The sequence below is a fragment of the Lithobates pipiens genome, unplaced genomic scaffold (assembly GCF_037356315.1).
Source record: "Lithobates pipiens isolate NorthernLeopardFrog02 unplaced genomic scaffold, aLitPip1_a1.2 Scaffold_27, whole genome shotgun sequence".
NCBI lineage: Eukaryota > Metazoa > Chordata > Amphibia > Anura > Ranidae > Lithobates > Lithobates pipiens.
This window is the reverse complement of record NW_027507788.1, coordinates 104,902,109-104,923,447: the sequence shown is the minus strand read 5'-3', so window position 1 is coordinate 104,923,447 and position 21,339 is coordinate 104,902,109. Positions and strand designations below refer to the sequence as shown.

The window sequence follows — 21,339 nt, the reverse complement described above, 5'->3', positions numbered from 1 at the left end:
TTATCTGGATCATGCACTGTTAGGAACTGCACACTGAAAAAAAAAATGAATAAAGAGGTGGGTTACCATCTGAATAGATGCTTTAGCAGATTGAGACAGTCCCTCCAATAGCTTTGGCATCCACCTCCACTGCATCCAGCATCATAGTTTGATAGGAATAATGGAGCACTGTCTTGTTTAGTCATTGAAGTATACAGTGAGGAATATAATTATTTGATCCCCTGCAGATTTTGTAAGTATACCCACTTACAAAGAAATGAAGAGTCTATAATTTTTACCATAGGTGTAATTTAAATGGTAGAGACAGAATATCAACCAAAAAAAAAAAAACACATGATACAAATGTTATAAATTGAGTTGTAGTTCAGTGAGTAAAATAAGTATTTGATCCCCTAACAATCAAAAATAATTCTGGCTCCCACAGACTAGCTACAGTATGTGCTAATATGGTACACAGATTAGCCCTGTCAATTTAAGAAGGTGCTCCTGATGACAACACGTTTTGTGTATTAAAGACACCATTCCACAGAATCTCTTTCTTCCATTCAAACCTCACCATCATGCTCAAGACCAAAGAGCTGTCAAAGGACGTCAGGGACAAGATTGTAGAGCAGCTGCACAAGGCTGGAATAGGCTACAAGACCATGAGCAAGAAGCTTGGTGAGAAGGAGACCATAAATCACCCTTGGCCTGGAGCTCAATGTAAGATTTCGCCTCATGGGGTAAGGATGATCATTAAAGTGAGGGATCAGCCCAGAACTACACAGGAGGAGCTTGTGAATCATCTCAAGGCAGTTGGGACCACAGTCACCAAACAAACCATTGGTAACACAATGCACTGCCATAGATTGAAATCCCGCTAGGTTCCCCTCCTCAAGAAGGCATAGGTACAGGCCTGTCTGAAGTTTGCAAATGAACATCTAAATGATTCAGAGAAGGATTGGGAGACAGTAATGTGGTCAGATGAGACTAAAAATTTGCTTTTTGGCATTAACGTGACTTGCCGTGTTTAGAGGAAGTAAAATGCTATGACCCTAAGAACCACCCCTATAGTCAAGCATAGAGATGGAAACATTATGCTTTGCGGCGGTTTCTCTGCTAAAGGTACAGGCTGACTTTGCCACATTGAGGGGCCAATGGATGAGCCAGGTATTGTAAAATCGTGGATGAGAACCTTCTTCCCTCAGCCAGAACACTTAAGATAGGTCATGGATGGGTCTCCCACCATAACAATGACCCAAAATATACTGTCAAGGTAACAAAGGAATGGCTCCAGAAGAAGCACATTAAGGTCATGGTCTGCAGACCTTAATCCCATAGAAAATTTATGGAGGGAGGTGAAACGTTGAGTTGCCAAGTGACAGCCAAGAAACCTTAAGGATTTAGAGAAGATCTGTAAAGAAATGTGGACCAAAATCCCTCCTGAGATGTGTGCAAACCTGGTAACCAACTACAAGAAAAATCTTACCTCTATGCTTGCCAACATGGGTTTCTCCACCAAGTACTGAGTCATGTTTTGCTTGGGGATCAAATACTTATTTTATTTACTGAACTGCAACTCAGTTCATTTGTATCATGTGTTTTTTCTGGATTTTTGGTTGATATTCTGTCTCTATCATTTAAAATACACCTATAATAAAAATTATAGACCCTTAATTTCTTTTAAGTGGGCAAACTTACAAAATCTGCAGGGGATCAAATAATTATTTTCCCCAATGTATACCATTGTGATTAGTGCTCACTCCGCTATCATAGGCACAGGAGCCTGAGGTACCCATCACTGTGCAGAGGCACTGTAATTACGTAGCGCCAAGGGTATAGCAACAGTGTATGTGACATTTGGAGGCTTCTTACATTGGTCCAGCTTGGAACAATGCAAACATGCATGCGTAAAACTTGCGGGCTGTCCATGGAAGATGAAAATCACTGTAGTCAGCACTGCTACTACAGTGATTGCTGCTAGATTCCAGGTCCCCTGAATGGTGTCAAAGCTAAGTATGCAGCCTACTTTGTTCACAATGCAGTAGGGCAGGCACTGGGCAAGGGACCCAGAAGCTAGTAGTGATCACTGTTATGCCCCGTACACACGGTCAGACTTTCTGCCGACAAAATCCATCAGATTTTTTCTGACGGATTTTGGCCCAAACTTGTCTTGCATACACACGGACGCACAAAGTTGTCGGAAAATCAGATCGTTCAGAATGAGGTGACGTATATCACGGGACTATAAATGGGCCAGTAGCCAATAGCTTTCGTCTCGTAATTTATTCTGAGCATGCGTGGCACTTGGCCGTCGGATTTGTCTACACACGATCAGAATTTAAACTATAGGATTTTGTTGTCGGAAAATTTTAGATCCAGCTCTCAAACTTTGTGTGTCGGAAATGCCGACGGAAAAAGTCAGATGGAGCCCACACACAATTGGAATTTCTGACAACACAATCCGATTGCACATTTTCCATCGGAAAGTCTGACCGTGTGTACAGGGCATAAGAGTGGTGCCTACTAGAGTAATTTCCAGTTTCCATGGGGATCCCACAGGTATGGTACATACATACATACTTAAATTGGTCAAAGCTGGACCAATGTAACTATGGAAAAATTGCCATAGCTGGAATTCATCTTTAACTTGATTGAGCTGTACTCCAGGAAATTATGACACCAAATAAACACTGGCACTGTTGTCCGCATTGTTAGGGGTATTAAATGTCCAATACATCTTTACCTGAACAGGGAGTTGGTTGAATATGCTTGCACGTAAAATGGCTGGTATGTGATTCATTAATGCAAATGACTAATTTCTTTGTCTATATCACTACTCACTTCACCCTCAATCTATGACAACATGCAGTACCTAATATCTGGACATACCCTCTTTAGAAGGTGTGTTGCTTAATTTGTTTGCCCCTGTGCTCTAAGAGTGCTATCTTGCTTTGATGGTCAAGGCTGGTAATTTTCTCCCCAAGCAATCAAAGGCCTATTTCAAATGAGCCCAGTCACTTATAGGTCCTTGATCATTTAGGGATCTAAGAATCTGCTCTCATTGCCAGAACAATGCAATTCTAGGAATGTTTCTGACAATCAACACATTGGATGGAAGAACACATAATGCAGGGGACTTGTTCTGGAGACTGTGCAGATGCAGTTATGCAAAAGAGTCACATAGTTGATCCTGTCAGCCACACAAAATCATTACACAACATTGGATACTAACTGTTTCTGCTATCGTGCACCTGTTAGGTCAACATCAAGTAAAAAGCTTAAAGGAAATATACTGAGAGAAATATTGAGGTAGCCATTGCTGGCCTTGATCTATAAATTCCTGGGAGAGTGGAAAAATGGCACTGGAACCCTGAATTTTCTTATTACCATCCAGTAGTATGGAGGTAGTGTTAGTATATGGAGTCTGTTTGTTGGCAACTTCTACAGTACACACCAAAGGATTTCCATCACTACCTTGGGTTGTGGTAGGGATAAGCAAATCTAGAACCAAAGTGTAACACTGTGATATTAAAGTCAAAATAAAAATTAGTTTCAGTGTCAGAATCAAAATAAAGAATGTATACAAAACAATTTCATTTTGGGAGCTACAGTCTTCTTGTCCTCTTCATCAGAGCTAAATGCAACATTTCTTCATATTTCTTTGTGTTGTTTTTAGCTCTGATGAAGGAAGCAAAGATACATCCCCAATTTAGTGTTGGCTTTGTATATAGTCTTTCATACGACTTTTACATTAGAATAAAGGTAGGATATTGATATCATCATGTAGCACTTAACTTTTAGATTTACTCTTCCTCTAAAAAATGTTTGGCTGTTTCTGGCTTCAGTACTTTCTGAGACAGAATAGTCAGACCAGGAAAGTCAGAGCCAAGTCGGGCCTTATCTGTACACATTTTCCAAGTCAGCAACTCAGAAAGTATTAAAGGCATTGAATCATTATGGCACCCAGCAACATAGCATTTTCAGCAATGGCAGCCTCCATGCTTCGTCAGTGCAATTTTCCTTTAGGTCATCTGTCAGCAGTTTACAACACTTGGGTATTGACATCTTGCACAGTCCAGGACTGGAATAGCTATTTTGAATACAAAAGGTATAATACTTGTATGTGCCCAGCAATTACAGAACACTGTCATCTAAAAGACTTTTCATAAAGTTTTCCTCCCAATCACTGTTGTCCGCAGCAACCTGCCTAAATAAAGCTTGTATTGTGTGTTTCCTCTTCGTATGCCTGCGGAGGGTGTTTTTTTCTGTGAAGCGCACATAGCAGATTTCACATTGATAGGGCTTTTCCCCAGTGTGCACCCTTTGGTGTCTTTGTAGTTCCCCCGATTCACGGAACCCTTTTCGGCAGATGTTACATAGGAAAGGTCTTGCTCCAGTGTGAATATGCTTGTGCCGTTGCAGGTGAGAAGAGCGTTTAAAGCTTTTTCCACAAACTTTGCAATCAAAAGGTTTGCATTCTGTATGGGTAATACTATGGCGTTCCAGATCGGACACGTACAAGAATGACCTGAAGCAGACAGGGCAGTAATGAAGTCTTCTGGGATCCTCTGATGATAGATCATCTAGGTCATCAACATTTTGTAGTGATGAGATTATATCATCTTTGAAAACAGTGTAAGGAATTCCTTGATCATCTATTAACAGGAACTTGCTTTTCTCTGTACAAGATTCATCTTCACTTCCTAGAGGCTGGCATCTGAGGCCTTTGGATTTGGGAACATATTGTGAAAAGCAATTGTTGACCTTGTCACCTTCTTGCTCCTCTTCAATAGTGTCTGATATGTTCACCATGCCTGATAGATCATTATTAAGCTGTTCTAAACCAGAGCTTATCTCAGGGGAGCAAGGATCCTCAATTCTGGAATCTAGAGAGACAGGGCTAGCCTGTACCCCTTCAGATACTTTTGATACTGAGTTTGAGCAATGTAAAGGTTGTGGAACCTCATCGACAATTTCACAATCATAATCTCTTACTGCCTCAGGGGCATTCTCTATTGCATTCCAAGGAGTTCTGAATAATGAATGTGAAATTGGTACTGTAGCTACTTTTATTAGCTCTGTTCCAGCCGTTATCCATTGGGAGGTTACATCTTCAGCTATTTCTTTATTTATCCATTGGGATGTTCCATCTTCAGCTATATCTTTGCGATGGGTATTATCAAAGTGATTGTATGGAATGTGAAATCTGTCTTCAAATCTAACATCTGAGCTGGCAGAAGGCAAATGTTGCAGAAAGCAACGAGCGTGAGCTTCATTACTAACACATGCTTGTAGATTACTACCATACTGATATGTCGGTAGAGGTATTGGCTTTACATGTGAGCCATAGGGTGCTCTACTGACAGGTGGAAGGGCATGAGTCCAGGCCCGGTTCCATGTCATATGATGGCTCAATGGGTTTGGTAGGTTAGTCCAATCCTTAGGAAACAGCTGATTAACCATCCAAGGCTGATGAAATTGCTTGTTATAGTTGGTTGACTCCATAATTAAGTATTTTTCATACACAATCCATTAGTCTTTACTTACTGGTCTATAACTGTAAATAAAAAGGAAAACAAATTTCATTTGTATACTGCAAATAACTACAAGTAAACCTGTTACAAAGCGGTGCAATTCTTACCAAGCATAATTAAGCATATGGAAAACAAAATATTTAAGCAAATATTAACTTTGGTAAAAAAGTAAAAACTATGTAAAAAGATCAGCTGATCCAGAGATACAGGCAACTGAATTTTTTATATGCAAATCTTCTCAGTCAATGAGGCTGCCAATCACTTCAAAGGCCATTAAAAGGGTTAGGAGGACAAAAAGACAGCACCAATCATAACAGGATAGTTCAAGCTCTGCATTTAACTTTAGCTACCTATATGTCTTAATCTGCTTATTGTTCTGACATGCAATTTTTACTGAATGTTGTTTGTGATTACACATTTTTTATCTCATGCTTGATTGGAAATTCCAAGTTTTGTAACAGGTTTAGGTTAAAGCCGAACTGTAGCCATCTTCAACACAATATAGAATAAAGCACAAGGAGCTTTTTTAATGTTGTCCTTCTGTTGTTTACCTTTTGTTGGCTTAAATTTATTTTCAAGAATTATCTCCTTCCAAGTTGTGTGGTTATAGAGTGGTAATTCAGGCGCTGGATGAGATAGAGTTTCAGGAGAACACGCTCCATTCACTCAGTAACACCAAATACATTATCTGTAAAAATTGTTATGGGTAAGCAATGGAGACATGTCGGTGGCTGCACTGTTATATCCAACTGGGGCTTCAACTGACATAGATATTCAAGTCATAGATATTCCCTACTACTATGCATGGCTGTCAATAGGAAATAGTGATTTCAAATACAAATTCACAAACAATATATACAAACGTTTCTAAACATAATTTGGTAACAGAAACATAAATATAATCCACTGGAGTGGTTACAGCTCCACTTTATAGAACAACTATCAACTGACAACATGCAGCAAATTGATTTGTAAATTTAATGTAAAGGCGAGCACATTTTTCCATTGCCTGACTCTGCATTCTAATTTATCCACTCTGCACAGAATTCAGTAATTCATGATTCATGTTTGCCCAGCTTCCTTATAACTTCATGAATCAAAAGAAAGATAAATTAAATGAAAGTTAAATATACTTTCTTTCCAGGTTTTAAAAACATTAGTTTTGTTAAATACATGTAGTCAGGAAAACATGAAATATTGCATAATAATAAAAATACAGTAACTACTAAACCTGCGCTTCTACCTTACCTAAACAATGTGAAATTTCTATTATACCCCTGCCGTTTCTTCTGGGCCTGTGCCGTGACTGGCGGCTACGTCATCGCAGCTTCGGCCAATGACAGCGCCAGAGACTGCAGACCCAGAAGAAAGACTGGGGAAGATGTGCGCTGTGTCAGAAGTGTGCGGGCAACGCTATAATGCGTGTACACATGGTCGGACTTTCTGGCAGAAAAAGTCAGACGGAATCATTTCATTGGACATTCCAATCGTGCGTGGGCTTCAGCAGCCTTTTTTTTTTGAAAATTATGATTGACCTAGAAATAGAACACGTTTTAAATCTTTTCAACGGAATAAATTCCTATCGGGAAAACCGTTCGTCTGTATGCTGTTCCGACGGACCGAAAACGACGCAAGGGCAGCTATAGGCTACTGGCTATTGAACTTCCTTTTTCTAGTCCTGTCATATGTGTTATACGTCACCGCGTTCTAACCGATCGTGTGTAGGCAAGTCCGTTTCAGCGATAATGTCCGAAAAACCGTCAGAGATTATTCTGACAGAAAAAACGATCGTGTGTACAGGGCATAAGGCTTCGTTCTAAGGTAAGTATTTCATAATGGGCTAATATGCGATATTCACAGGGAGGTCTATTGGATGGAAGATTGGTTACAGTGTGGCATTCTGTGCCCAAAGAGATACATTTAATTGGGACTTTAATTGACTATTCATTCAAGAGTGTTTATTTTTGTTACACTTGTATTATTGTTACTTATGAATGTGTTTATATCCTTACTTGATTTGTTACACATTTCACATATCGAGTATGTGTAGAGACACTTGCAGCACTTTTTGAATTTTGACACATTATGTTGCATATCTAAATTTTGTATTCTTCTATTGAGCCAGAGGTTTAATCACTTCAGCCCCGGAAGGATTTGCCCCCTTCCTGACCAGAGCACTTTTTACAATTTGGCACTGCGCTGCTTTAATTGGTAATTGTTTGGTCATGCAATGCTGTACCAAAACAAAATTTGCATCCTTTTTTCCCACAAGTAGAGTTTTTTTGTGTTATTTGATCACCTCTGCGGTTTTTATTTTTTTACGCTATACAGTATCTCACAAAATTGAGTACATCCCTTAAATGTTTTTAAATATTTTATTACATCCTTTCACATGACAACACTGAAGAAATTACATTTTGCTACAATGTAAAGTAGTGAATGTACAGCTTGTACAACAGTGTAAATTTGCTGTCCTCTCAAAATAATTCAGCACACAGCCATTAATGTCTAAACCACTGGCAACAAAAGTGAGTACACCTGTAAGTGAAAATGTCCTGATTGGGCCCAAAGTGTCAATATTTTATGTGGTCACCATTATTTTCCAGCACTGCCTTAACCCTCTTGGGTATGGAGTTCACCCGAGCTTCACAGGTTGCCACTGGAGTCCTCTTCCGCTCCTCCATAATGACATCAGTGAGCTGATGGATGTTAGAGACCTTGCGCTCCTCCACCTTCCATTTGTGAGGATGCCCCACAGATGCTCAATAGGGTTTAGGTCTGGAGACATGCTTGGCCAGTCTATCCCCTTTACCCTCAGCTTCTTTAGTAAGGCAGTGGTCGCCTTGGAGGTGTGTTTGGGGTCATTATCATGTCAGAATACTGCCCTGTGGCCCAGTCTCCGAAGGGAGGAGATCATGCTCGGCTTCAGTATGTCACAGTACATGTTGGCATTCATGGTTCCCTCGATGAACTGTAGGCAAGACACCATCTGAACCAAATACGTTTATCTTGGTCTCATCAGACCACAGGACATGGTTGCAGTAATCCATGTCCTTAGTCTGCTTGTCTTTAGCAAACTGGTTGCGGGTTTTCTTGTGCATCATCTTTAGAAGAGGCTTTCTTCTGGGACGACAGCCATGCAGACCAATTTGATGCAGTGTGTGGCATATGGTGTGAGCCCTGACAGGCTGACCCCCCCACCCCTTTAACCTCTGCAGCAATGCTGGCAGCACTATTTCCCAAAGACAACCGCTGGATAAACGCTGAGCACATGCACTCAACTTCTTTGGTGAGGCCTGCTCTGAGTGGGACATGTCCTGTTAAACAACTGTATGGTCTGGGCCACCAGGCTACAGCTCAGTTTCAGGGTCTTGGCAATCTTCTTATAGCCTAGGCCATCTTTATGTAGAGCAACAATTATTTTTTTCAGAACCTCGGGGAGTTCTTTGCCATGAGGTGCCATGTTGAACTTCCAGTGACCAGTATGAGAGAGTGAGAGCAATAACACCAAATTGAACACACCTGCTCCCCCTTAACATCTGAGTCCTTGTAACACTAACGAGTCACATGACACCAGGAAGGGAAAATGGCTAACTGGGCCCAATTTGGACATTTTCACTTAGGGGGGTACTCACTTTTGTTGCCAGCGGTTTACACATTAACGGCTGTGTGTTGAGTTATTTTGAGGGGACAGCAAATTTACACTGTTATACACTCACTACTTTACATTGTAGCAAAGTGTTATTTCTTCAGTGTTGTCACATGAAAAAGGTATAATAAAATATTTACAAAAATGTGAAGGGTGTACTCACTTTTGTGAAATTTTCTGGAATTTACACAACTTTTAGTTTATGACTGCCTATCTCATTTCTTGAGGTGCTATAATGGCAGGGCAGTACATGACCCCCCCCCCCCCCCCCCCTGCAACAAATTACCTAATTTTGGAAAGTTGACAGCACTAGGAATTTGATTAAGCGACAGCAAAATAATAAATAAAAAAATGTACACTACTTTCCAAAATGGGGTCATGGGGGGGGGGGGGACATTTGCTATTCTGACATTTAGGGCCTCTGAAAATGTGATAAGTAGTGAGGAGTAGAATATAAATTTTATGCCCTTAGAAATTCTGAAGGCGGTGATTGGTTTTCGGAGTCCGGTACGTAGCTAGGATCCCAAAAAGTCCCACTATGTGGTATCCCCTACTCAAGAGAAGCAGCAGAATGTATGTTGGGTGCAATTCCACATATACCCATGTAATGTGTGAGCAATATATCATTTTGTGACAACTTTGTGAAAAAAATAAAATAATATTCACTTGTGGCAAAATATAAAATATTCTATGGACTCAACATGCCTATCAGCAAATAGCTTAGGGTTTCTACTTTCCAAAATGGGATCATTTGTTTTTGTTTTTAACTGTTCTGGTATTTTATGCACAACATTAGAAGCCACCCACCGACTCTTCTAACCACTTGAAGACAAACCCTTTCTGACACTTTTTGTTTACAAGAAAATTACTTTGAACTCCCAAACATTATATAGTTTTTTATAGCAAAGGCCCTACAGCAGTGGTCATCAACCCTGTTCTCAGGGCCCACTAACAGGCCAGGTTTGCAAGATAACTGAAATACATCACAGGTGATATCATTTGCTGCTCAGGCCGCGTACACACGCGGGGACTGTTCGCTGAAACTGTCCGCTGAAACCAAGTTTCAGCGGACAGTCCGCTCGTGTGTGGGCTTTCAGCGGACAGTTTCAGCAAACAGTCCGCTGAACAAGGTTTTTCGGAAATTCCGAAAAACTGTCCGGTGAAACCTTGTTTCAGCGGACAGTCCCCGCGTGTGTAGGCTTGTTCGTCAAACAAAGTTGCGCGCATGCTCAGAAAGGATTTTCACGCCGAAAGTTATAATGCAGTGTATAGGACGTCGTATTTTTCGTCCCGTCGTACGTGCCGTTCACGTCATCGCGCACGGTTTCAGCAAACTGTTCGTCCGTCGTGTGTGGCCATGTCCGTCCATGCTAATTTTGAGCGGACTGTTTGCCGAAACTGTTTGACGGACAAAGTTGGGCGAACAGTCCCCGCGTGTGTACGCGGCCTCAGTGATTGCAGTATTCTAGTCTGCATCTCCCCAAGGTAATACATAAAACCTGGCCTGTTTGTGGGCCCTGAGGACAGGGTTGATGACCACTGCCCTACAGATTAAAATGGTGGGTTTTGTTTTTTCACAGTATTTGCACAGCGATTTTTCAAACGCAATTTTTTTTTTTTTAAAACACTTTTTTGAATTTTTATGCACTAAAACACACTATATTGCCCAAATGTTTGGTAAAACATAAAATCTGATCTTATGCTGAGTACATAGATACCAAACATGACATGCTTTAAAATTGCACACAACCATGCAGCAGCGACATACATTTTTAAAATCCTTTAAAAGCCTTTATAGGCTACCACTTTAGATTTACAGAGGAGGTCTACTGCTAAAATTACTACCCTCTCTCGGATGCTCGCAGTGATACCTCACATGCATGGTGCAATTGCTGTTTAAATATGATAGAAGACTGACGCTTGCGTTCACCTTTGCGCACAAGCACGAGGGGGGGGGAGAGGGGGGGTGTTTTTATATTGTAATGTTCTTTTTTTTCATGCAGCCGGTGTGCTGAACTAAAAAAGAGATTGATCGGTGGGTATGCCCACCATTAGAATACCACCCTGTATCCACCCACTTCTGATGATGGGCATACATGCACTTTTTTTTTTTTTAACTGTGGTGGTAAAATCACCTCCTACAGCGCTGGAGTCGCTGGTTTACATATTGTGAGAGCAAGTGCTGTTGCTGTCAAGATAAATAAATCAGTGCTGCAGCTTAATGGCATACCTGGAAGGCAAACAATGCTAACAATAAAACATTAACTCAATAAAACAACTTTTTTTTATTGCAATCTGTGCCAAAAAAAATGCCCCTCCACCCCTGCTTCGGCATATATGCTTTTTTTTCAACTGTGGTGGTGAAATCACCTCCTACAGCGCTGGAGTTGCTGATTTATGTATCGTGATTTTTTTTTGTGATGTATCGTATATATTTTTTCTTTTTTTTGTAACTGTAACGGTTCCAGGTTTGGGTCTCTCAAAATGTGATGGCAGTTAATGTAGTTCTATACCTAATTGTGGTTTCTCTTTAGCCCACAATTTCTGAGAATCCTTTGTCGTGTCTTATATGTTTAATTGTAAAAAAAAAAAGATTGTATACATATAGATACATAACAGAAATATAAAAATTGTTAAAAAAAAACAAAAGAAAAAAAAGAAATGCCCTAAGACCATTTTAGTTTCCATTTAATGTAAAGCAGTAGGATATTCTTAGTGTAAACTCCAAATGCTATGAACACTAGTGTATATGTTTCCTGTTCTTCAGTGCATAGGCTCTATACTTTAGGCCTATATTAACTTATTTTTAAATGTGGCCATAGAAGAACTAATTCATTCTACAAGGTTGAATGTTTAGCATAAATGTAATAATGTCTGTGAAGTATTTTCTTTTTAAACAAGATCGTGGCAGATCATTTTATTGAAGTCTTTTTCCCTTTGTTGTTCTAATATAATTCTGGGTTTATACCGTTTCAGTTCCATATATATTTGGACATAGGCACAATTTTCATACTTTTTAAATTAAAAAGAAACCATCCAAATGAATTTGAAGTGCAGACTTTCAGCTTTATTTCAAGGGGTTGAACATAAATATTAGTACAAATTTTAGGAACTGCAACCATTTTTATACTCAGTCCCCCAATTTTAAGAGATTCAAATGTAATTGGACAGATGAATATATTCATAAATAAAATGTTCATTTTTAATATTTTGCTGGGAATACTTTACTGGCAATGACTACCTGAAGTCTGGAACCAGGGACATTACCAAAGACTGGGTTTTCTTCTTTCTGATGTTTTGCCAGGCTCTAACTGCAGCGGTCTTCAGTTGTTCATTGTTTGTGGGTCTTTCTGCCTTTAGTTTTGCCTTCAGAAAGTGAAATGCATGCTCACTTGGGTTGAGATCAGGTGATTGACTCTGCCATTGCAGAATATTTCTCTTCTTTCCCTTCAAAAGCTCCTGGGTTGCTTTTGCAGGGTGTTTTGGATCATTGTCCATCTGTACTGTAAAGTGCCATCCAATCAACTCTGATACCCCTAACTAAAATCTAGTGGAACCAACTGCCTTCAGAAGTCACCTAATTAGTAAATAGAGTCCACCTGTGTGTGATTTAATCTCACTATAAATACAGCTATTCTGGGAAGCCCTCAGTGGTTTGTTAGAGAACCTTAGTGAATAAACAGCATCATGAAGGCCAAGGAACACACCAGACAAGTCAGGGATAAAGTTGTGGAGAAGTTTAAAGAAGGGTTGGGTTATAAAAAAAATCCCAAGGTTTGATCATCTCACAGAGCATTGTTCAATCCATCATCTGGAAATGGAAAGAGTATGACACGACTGCAAACCTGCCAAGACATGGATGTCCACCTAAACTGACAGGCTAGGAAAGGAGTGCATTATTTAGGGAAGCAGCCAAGAGGCCCATAGTAACTCTGGAAGAGCTGCAGAGATCCATAGCTCAGGGGGGAGAATCTGTCCACAGGACAACTATTAGTCATGCACAAATCTGGCCTTTATGGAAGAGTGGGAAGAAGAAAGCCATTGTTGAAGAAAGCTATAAGAACTCCCATTTGTAGTTTGCAAAAACAGCCATGTGGGGGACACAGCAAACATGTGGAAGAAGGTGTTCTGGTCAGATGAGACCAAAATTGAACTTTTTGGCCTAAAAACAAAATGCTATGTGTGGCTAAAAACTACCACTGCACATCACCCTGAACACACCATCCCCACCATGAAACATGGTGGTGGCAGCATAATTTTGTGGGGATGCTTTACTTTAGCATGGATAGGAAAGCTAGTCAGAGTTGATGGGAAGATGGATGGAGCCAAATATAGGGTAATCTTAGAATAAACCTGTTAAAGTCTGCAAAAAACTTGAGACTGTGGTGGAGGTTCAGCTTCCAGCAGGACAACGATCCTAAACATACAGCCAGAGCTACAATTAGATTAAAGCAGATTCATGTATTAGAATGGCCCAGTCAAAGTCCAGACCTAAATCCATTTGAGAATCTGTGGCAAGACTTGAAAATTGCTGTTCACAGATGCTCTCCATTCAATCTAACAGAGCTTGAGCTATTTTGCAAAGAAGAATGGGCAAAAATTCACTCTCTAGTTGTGCAAAGCTAGTAGAGACATCTCCAAAAAGACTTGCAGCTGTAATTGTAGCAAAAGGCGTATTCAGCCCATTGAGTTAGTAGTTCCAACTCAGTGGGGCTGAATACAAATGCACACCACACTTTTCAGATATTTATTTGTAAAAAATGTTGAAAACCATTTATCATTTTCATTCCACTTCACAATTATGTGCCACTTTGTATTTTTGGGGGATTTTATGTGATAGACAAAACACATTCACATTTTTGGCTGTAGAATGGCAAAATGTGAAAAATTTCAGGGGGGGTGAATACTTTTTCAAGGCACTGTACCTCTAAACACTGTAGAATTCATTCGGCTGCTTCTGTGTTCTGTCAAATCATCAATAAACACCAATGATCCAGTGCCGCTGGAAGCCATGCATGCTTATGCCATCATACTGCCCCCACTATGTTTTACAGATTATGTTGTGTGCTTTGGATCATGAGCTGTTCTAAGCCTTCTCCACACTTTTTTTCTTCCCGTCATTCTGGTAACGATTAATCTTAGTTTCATCCATCCAAAGAATGCTTTTCCAGGACTGGCCTGGCTTTTTTAGATGTTTTTTGGGCAAAGTCAGGCTTTTTTATTCTTCATGCTTATAATTAGTTTGCACCTTGTATTTGCTCTTGTGAAGTCTGCTTTTGATTGTAGACTTTGACAATGATATGCCCACCTCATGTAGAGTGTCCTTCACTCGTCTACATGTTGTGAGTGGGTTTTTCTTTACCATAGAGAGGATCCTGCGATCATCAACCACTGATGTCTTCCATAGATGTCCAGGCCTTTTTATGTTGCTGAGCTCACCAGTGCATTCTTCTTTCCTCAGAATGTACCAAACTGTTGATTTTGCCACTCCTAATGTTGCTGCTATCTCTCTGATGGATGTTTTGTTTTTGAAGCCTTACAATGGCCTTTTTCACTTGGACAGCTCCTTTGAACACATGATGTAGGTTCACAGCAATAGATTCCAAATGCAAATACCACACTTAAAATCAACTCCAGACCTTTTACCTGCTTAATTGATGAAGAAACTATGAAGGAGTAGCCCACAGCTGGCAATGAAAGCTTTAAATTCAATTGTCCAATTAGTTTTGGTCTCTTGAAAAAGCTATTCTTAAGAGCTGTAATTCCTAAACCCTTCCTCTGATCTGAATGTACATACCCTCAATTTAAACCTGAGAGTGTGCACTTTCAGCCCATATCCATTATATCACTATAGCTTAAATATGTTTTGGTAAATACCTGAAAAAAAAAACTAAAATTGTGCCTGTGTCTTAATATATATGGACCTAAATGTATATTCCATGCAAGTAACACATTCATTGTCATTTAGAAAGTGATACTTTAATTGTTTATAGACATAGATCCTCTAATATACTGTTAAAATGTAGACGTTCCAAAAAAAATTAAAACATTGGAGCATTGTCAAAGTTAGGCAATATCCATGAGGAAAGGTCAATAAGGTCAGTAATTAAAGAGGAAGTAAACTTATTTACCTATAGGTAAGCTTATAATAAGGCTTACCTATAGGTAGTGTAAATATCTCCTAAACGTGTACTGTTTAGGAGATATTTACATTACATGCAGCCAGTGACATCACTGGCGCATGTGCTCTGAAAGAACGGCAACAGGCGCTGCGGTAGTGACGTCATTTCGGCTCCGGCCACTCACAGCGCTGGAGCCTGCAAACCCGGAAGAAAATTCCGGGAAAGATGCCAGCCGTCTCAGCAGTGTGCGGGCAACACTGCAAGGCTTTGTTCTAAGGCAAGTATTTCATAATTAGCTGGTATGTAATGGATAGTAGTTCATTATACCTTTGCCTTACAGGTTTTTTAAAGAGTTTATAACATCTTTAAAGCCTACATTTTCTTACCATACAGGTTTTCTTCAAAACTCAGTAGGATAGTGACATATTACCGAAGGATCTTGAAAAAAAGGACAACAAAGAAATGTACAAAGAACAAGGGCAAATGAGAGGATATGTTTGATGGGGTTCTTTACTAAAAGGGTGGGTAAGCTGTTGAATGCCCTATAACATAAAGTAGTTACAGAAAGTACAGTTTTTGTGGCTTTGCTACCAAATTGAGTCCAATCCAAATCAGTCAACTATGAAGATTTTGCAAAAACAAATTCATCATTGGACTGGACTGGAAAAAACACTCTACGTAAAAAAAAAAAAAAAACTACTGGGGTGCACTCACTCTGCCTCTTGTACATACCTTTTGGTCCATCACTATAAGGGGCTGCACCACTAACCAACAGGAATGTGTAAGACATGCAAGCATTGACACTACCAGAAAGTGACAAAGGGGGAGATTTTCTAAAACTGGCGCACTCAGAATCTGGTGCACCTGTGCATGGTAGCCAATCAGCTTCTAACTTCAGCTTGTTCAATTAAGCTTTGACAATAAAACCTGGAAGCTGATTGGTTTCTATGCAGAGCTGCACCAGATTTCACACACTCCAGTTTTAGTAAATCTCACCCAAAGTTTTGCATGATCAGAATGTCCTGAGGTTCTGGCCTGGTGATGGTCACTAGAAGCTTCTCCGGGCATGTGAAGTCATCTTTAGGTGCCCATACTTTCTACCTGGGAAGGAAACATTATTACAACCCTGTAACAAAATGCTTCTGGGTTACTATTCTATGAATGGGGAATAATCTTGTTAGTCATCGTGCTAAAATTACTTAATAGAATCAGGCTGCTGCAGCCACCAGTTCCTTGCTTTGTGGATACTTAACTTTCATATATTGCCATACTGAGAAGGATGCATGTTGATAGTTGAGAGATTCATCATTTTGCCACTCCTAGAAAATTCCCACATGAGATCAGGGTCTCAAATTAGTTTTTCAGCAACGTTACAAGTCTGCATTATAAAATTCCTGAGATATTAAAATATGCAGCAACCATATAAAATTTAAAAAATCTTCTACCTTTTATTTTTAAAAAGCTGTCCTTGAACCTCAGTCAAGTGACTTTGGCTAGGCTCAGAAAATGTCTTGGTTTGTCGCAGGCAGGACAAAGCATTTTCTTGGTTTCCTCTCTCCCTGTGATCAGACTAACATTGTATCAAGTCAAAAGGGGAGAGGCTGCAGTAGGGCTTATCTGTGTCATGTATTTGTTAACACAGGCAAGAACCATGCAGCTACTGGCATTTAATGTTTGTGCCACCTTCTCAGCCCAAGAAGTATAGTGGATACTGATCCTGGATGATGCCTCAACAAAGATGGTTCCATCCTTCTGGGGAGAAAAGCAAATAAAAGCATTGTAATCAATCTCTGGATGATAGCTATCAGAAAGTTTTTACTTTGTATGCAAATATCTTAAAAGAAACTGTCAGGCAGTGTCATAGAAATGTAACTGTAAGCTTAAAAATTACATGCAGGGTATTTTACACATTTTATATAAATTCAAATTAGCAGATGAATACATTAATAAGGTCATGTACCTAAAAAGGTGAGCCCTGGAAGTACTGCCCCGGTCACACAGTGGTTCTTGACCGCTCTCACATCTTGCGTATAATAACACCAGCTGGCTGCATTCTGTTGCAAGCTAAACATAAAATATAAAGTTGATGAAAGTGTGCCTTGCCGTTCTATGTGTCCAGCTCCCATGGATCCTCTGTGGCACATTTTCCATTATCTGTTTGATCCACCTCAGTTGCTGGAATCCACCGCTGCAGTATTGAGGGGCAGCTACAATCGAAATGGAATCTGGAGGATACACTTCAGCATACAAGATAAACCTGTGATGGTGCAAAAAGAATACAACTCACTGTTAGGCATAGTGAGTGAAGCAGAGGAATAACATCAGTTACTTTAGGCTTATTCATATAAAAACATTTTTTATGCATGGACAAAAAAAGGGAATAGAACAGCTGTCAGGTTTTTATGGCTGTCTGTATCTCTGCTGAGGCAATTCACCAGCTCTAGATCCAAAATGTTAGTGTCGTTAGAGAAACAGAATTGGAATAGAAATAGGATTTTCCTTTGGAGAGATTTCAGCTCACTTCCTTTTACGTCTCTGGGGCCGCGTACACACGCGGGGACTGTTCGCTCAACTTTGTCCGTCAAACAGTTTCAGTGGACAGTCCGCTCAAAATTAGCATGGACGGACTTGCCCACACACGACAAACGAACAGTCCGCTGAAACCGTGCGCGATGACGTGAACGGCACGTACGACGGGACTAGAAAACGACGTCCTATACACTGCAATGCAAACTTCGGCGTGTAAATCCTTTCCGAGCATGCGCGGAACTTAGTTTGACGAACAAGCCTACACACGGGGGGACTGTTCGCTGAAACAAAGTTTCAGCGGACAGTTTTTCGGAATTTCCGAAAAACTTTGTTCAGCAGACTGTCCGCTGAAACTGTCCGCTGAAAGCCCACACACGAGCGGACTGTCCGCCGAAACACTGTTCAGCGGACAAAGTTGAGCGAACAGTCCCCGCGTGTGTATGCGGCCTGGGACTGGAGGTAAATATAAATCAGGGGCACAGACAGCAAAAGAAAAGAAAACTTTCAGCTGAATATCAAAAATTGCACATAAATACGGTACTTCACATTTACTATCTGTGGACAGCAGGTGGAGTGCTAGAGTCTAGAAATTTGCTGCCTGCAGAATTTCTAGTGTTTTATTCCATGCCATTAAATTCTCCTAGGGCCTCATAGAGATTTTCGATTAGAAAAAATTCACTCAACAAGTAAGCAGCCACTTCTAGGATTTGTCAGTAGACATTTTGCACACTAAAAACCTCTTATGGAAACACCCTGTGTTAAATATGTATTAGTGGAAAAATAAAAATTAATACAAGTTACAGAAAAAGTTATTCACGGAATCAATTTAATTTAAAAAATACATATACAGTGGTACATTGGATTATAAGCACAATTCGTTCCACATTACTCACAATCCAAGGTATTGCTGTATACTGTACATAGATAGAATGAACTAATACAAATTTCCCACAAAATATTCCCTTACTTTTCCATATTACTATATCTCACTAAAAGGTTTATAGTACCCTTTAAAAAAAAACAGTCCGATTTATATAGTTATCTCACGTCTCCTTTATCTAATATGCCATCTTATACAGTGCAGTGGTCCAGAGACCTCGAGATAGATCTGGGATGCTATTTGGACAACCAATAAATCCTCCTCTCAAAATATTTTAGCGCTTGAAACTTATAATGCGCTGGTATTTGGTCACGGTAAGGATTGCCAAAATTTTTACCTGGTTATTCTCCCTTGTGTTTCCATGCATCAGGTCAAGAGGGTACTCATTTACATATCTGGTGGGCATGCCCCATCATGCAGTAATTTTGGACTGACATTTTCCAAATGGTCTCCTTGTTGACATCACGCTTGATCCTGACCCATCACTTCCATTACTGAATTATAACTCCTTAGACTGTACTAGAGCTCAGTTCCACCTCATACTGTAACTCATGATGGCAGCTAAACAAACTATAGCGTGTGCCTGGAAGTCCCTTTGTACCATTGAAACTAAACATAGGGTCACTCAGGCTATGATACACAGCAAAATTGAAGCAACTATTCAGGATAAAATTCCCAAACACCTCAAAATTGGGCAACCCTGGGTGGATCACTTTCTTCCTCCAAGCCTGATCCTTCATGACTACCGTGGCTACGGTCTTGGGCTGGCCTGGAGCAGTAGACCTGCCTTCTTTCTTCCTCTTCTTTTCCCTGCACTTTTTTCTTCCCTCTTTACCTCCCTTTATCTTCCCTGCCCTTTTTTCTTCCCTCTTTACCTCCCTTTATCTTCTCTCTTCTCAGAACACTAAGGCTGGGTTCACACTATTGCGAATTGTATGCAGGTTTCCCCACATCCATTTTGCATGTCAGGAGATTGTGACTGGCTCTCTATGGAGCTGGTTCACACATTTCCAGAGCGTCTCCAGTGCGAATTGCACAGGAGTCCTGTGTGTCTTCTGGTCCATTTCAGGTCCAAATTCAGCCAAAAATTCGGGCTGAAAACGGACCTGAAAACGGTGAACAGGGACACACCAGACCCCTGCTGTTAGCTGCTCCATGCTGCGGTGTGAACCCAGCCTAAAGGAATGTGTTTGTTTGTTTTTTGAGGTTTCCTCTTTATACACTTCCTGTCCACCAGTTCTGAATATGTTAGTAATTGTTCCAATGTTGGTTGTTCTGTTTGATTTGATTTGCTTGGAAAGCACTGTGCCTCTTTTCTGTTATGAACAATGCATAGTTAATGTGTGCCTAGAACCGACATACCGTTGAGCTTTGTACCTGCATGTATGCATTTTTCTCCCTTTATATTGGAATCTGAGTTGTACTTTTTTCTAGACATGTGCAATTCGTTTAAATTACAAATTCGTTTTTTAACAAATTTAGACAAATTTGTTAATTCGGAAATATCCAAATTTTCGAATTTCTTAAATTCTAAATTTCTGAAAATTCGAAAACATGAACGTAACTAATAAAAATGTATCTGAAGTTACGAGTTATCCATAATAACAAATGCGATATCTAAATGAATGGAACGTAACAATAATAATAAATTATTATTATTATTATTATTTATTTTATTTTATGCAGCATTCTTTATTTCAGATAGTTCAGATAAATTTGTATTCGTTATGTTTACTAACAGCAAAATTTGAAAGGAAATTCCAATACCTATAATTTAATAGTTAGTTATTATTAGTTAGTTAATTATTTAGAATTTTTGGATTTTCATTCTTTGTAATTTTCTTTACTTATTTTCTTTACTTATTTTCGGATTTTCAAATTTCTGAATATTTGAGAAAAGTACCTGTGATTAAATACATTTAAGGGCCGGTTCACACTGCGACGCGAGGCGAGGCGACACGGCTCGCCTCGCCTCGCTCCCGCAAGTCGCCCCCATTCAGTACTATGGAACCGTTCTGAGAGGAGCGACTCGAGTCGCTCCGACTCAGAAAAAAGGTTCCTGTACTACTTCGGGGCGACTTCGGGGGCGACTTGCATTGACTTCTATGCAGAAGTCCTCTGCAAGTCGCCGCTGAGCTCCCCGCAAGTCGCGGCGAGGTAAGTCGGAGACGCCTCGCCGCGGCTCGCTGTGTGAACCGGCCCTTAAGCTGAAGTTAAAATATGTGCTACAAATAATAAAAATACAATGTTGCAAAGTCCACAATCTTTTTATGTAACTTTGTTTCATTCAACACACAAATAATGTCCTTAGAAATGGATCCATCACCTTTAACCAGATGAATTTCCCCAGCACTGCATGTGTTCTTAACTCCACTTCTGATGTTCCTCAGCTATGTTATTCACCACCACCTTCAGAAAAGCTAACTCACCATAAGAAATGGACCTCAAATTATATCATTATTCCCATAATTACCATTATCTCCAGATCTCTCATAGGAAAAAACATTCAGATAGAAATAACCAATTATTTATTAAAATATCTCTTTTCCATCATTCCAGCTCCAACACCAACTCCACAAAGCCTTTCAACGTGGGAATGATATAAATATATAATACAGTCATATACTGTTTTATTTTTATTAA

The 21,339-nt window shown here is 39.9% G+C and overlaps 1 protein-coding gene across 4 annotated transcripts in view; it reads right to left on the bottom strand.

Annotated features, from left to right (window-relative positions):
• Positions 1–1,657: 1,657 nt before the first annotated feature.
• Positions 1,658–21,339, bottom strand: part of LOC143934042 (uncharacterized) — a 96,761-nt gene continuing 77,079 nt past the window's right edge. For 3 of the 4 annotated variants that reach the window (XM_077457300.1, XM_077457298.1, XM_077457299.1), the window contains 2 exons: positions 17,248–17,544; positions 1,658–5,539 (listed from right to left, as the gene is read on the bottom strand). In XM_077457300.1, the coding sequence (XP_077313426.1) occupies positions 4,117–5,487 (1,371 nt within the window). In that variant the 5' untranslated portion in view covers positions 5,488–5,539; positions 17,248–17,544 and the 3' untranslated portion in view covers positions 1,658–4,116. Of the gene's footprint in view, positions 5,540–12,210; positions 17,040–17,247; positions 17,545–21,339 lie in introns of those variants that run through there. The other variant, XR_013263197.1, reaches the window with a different exon arrangement.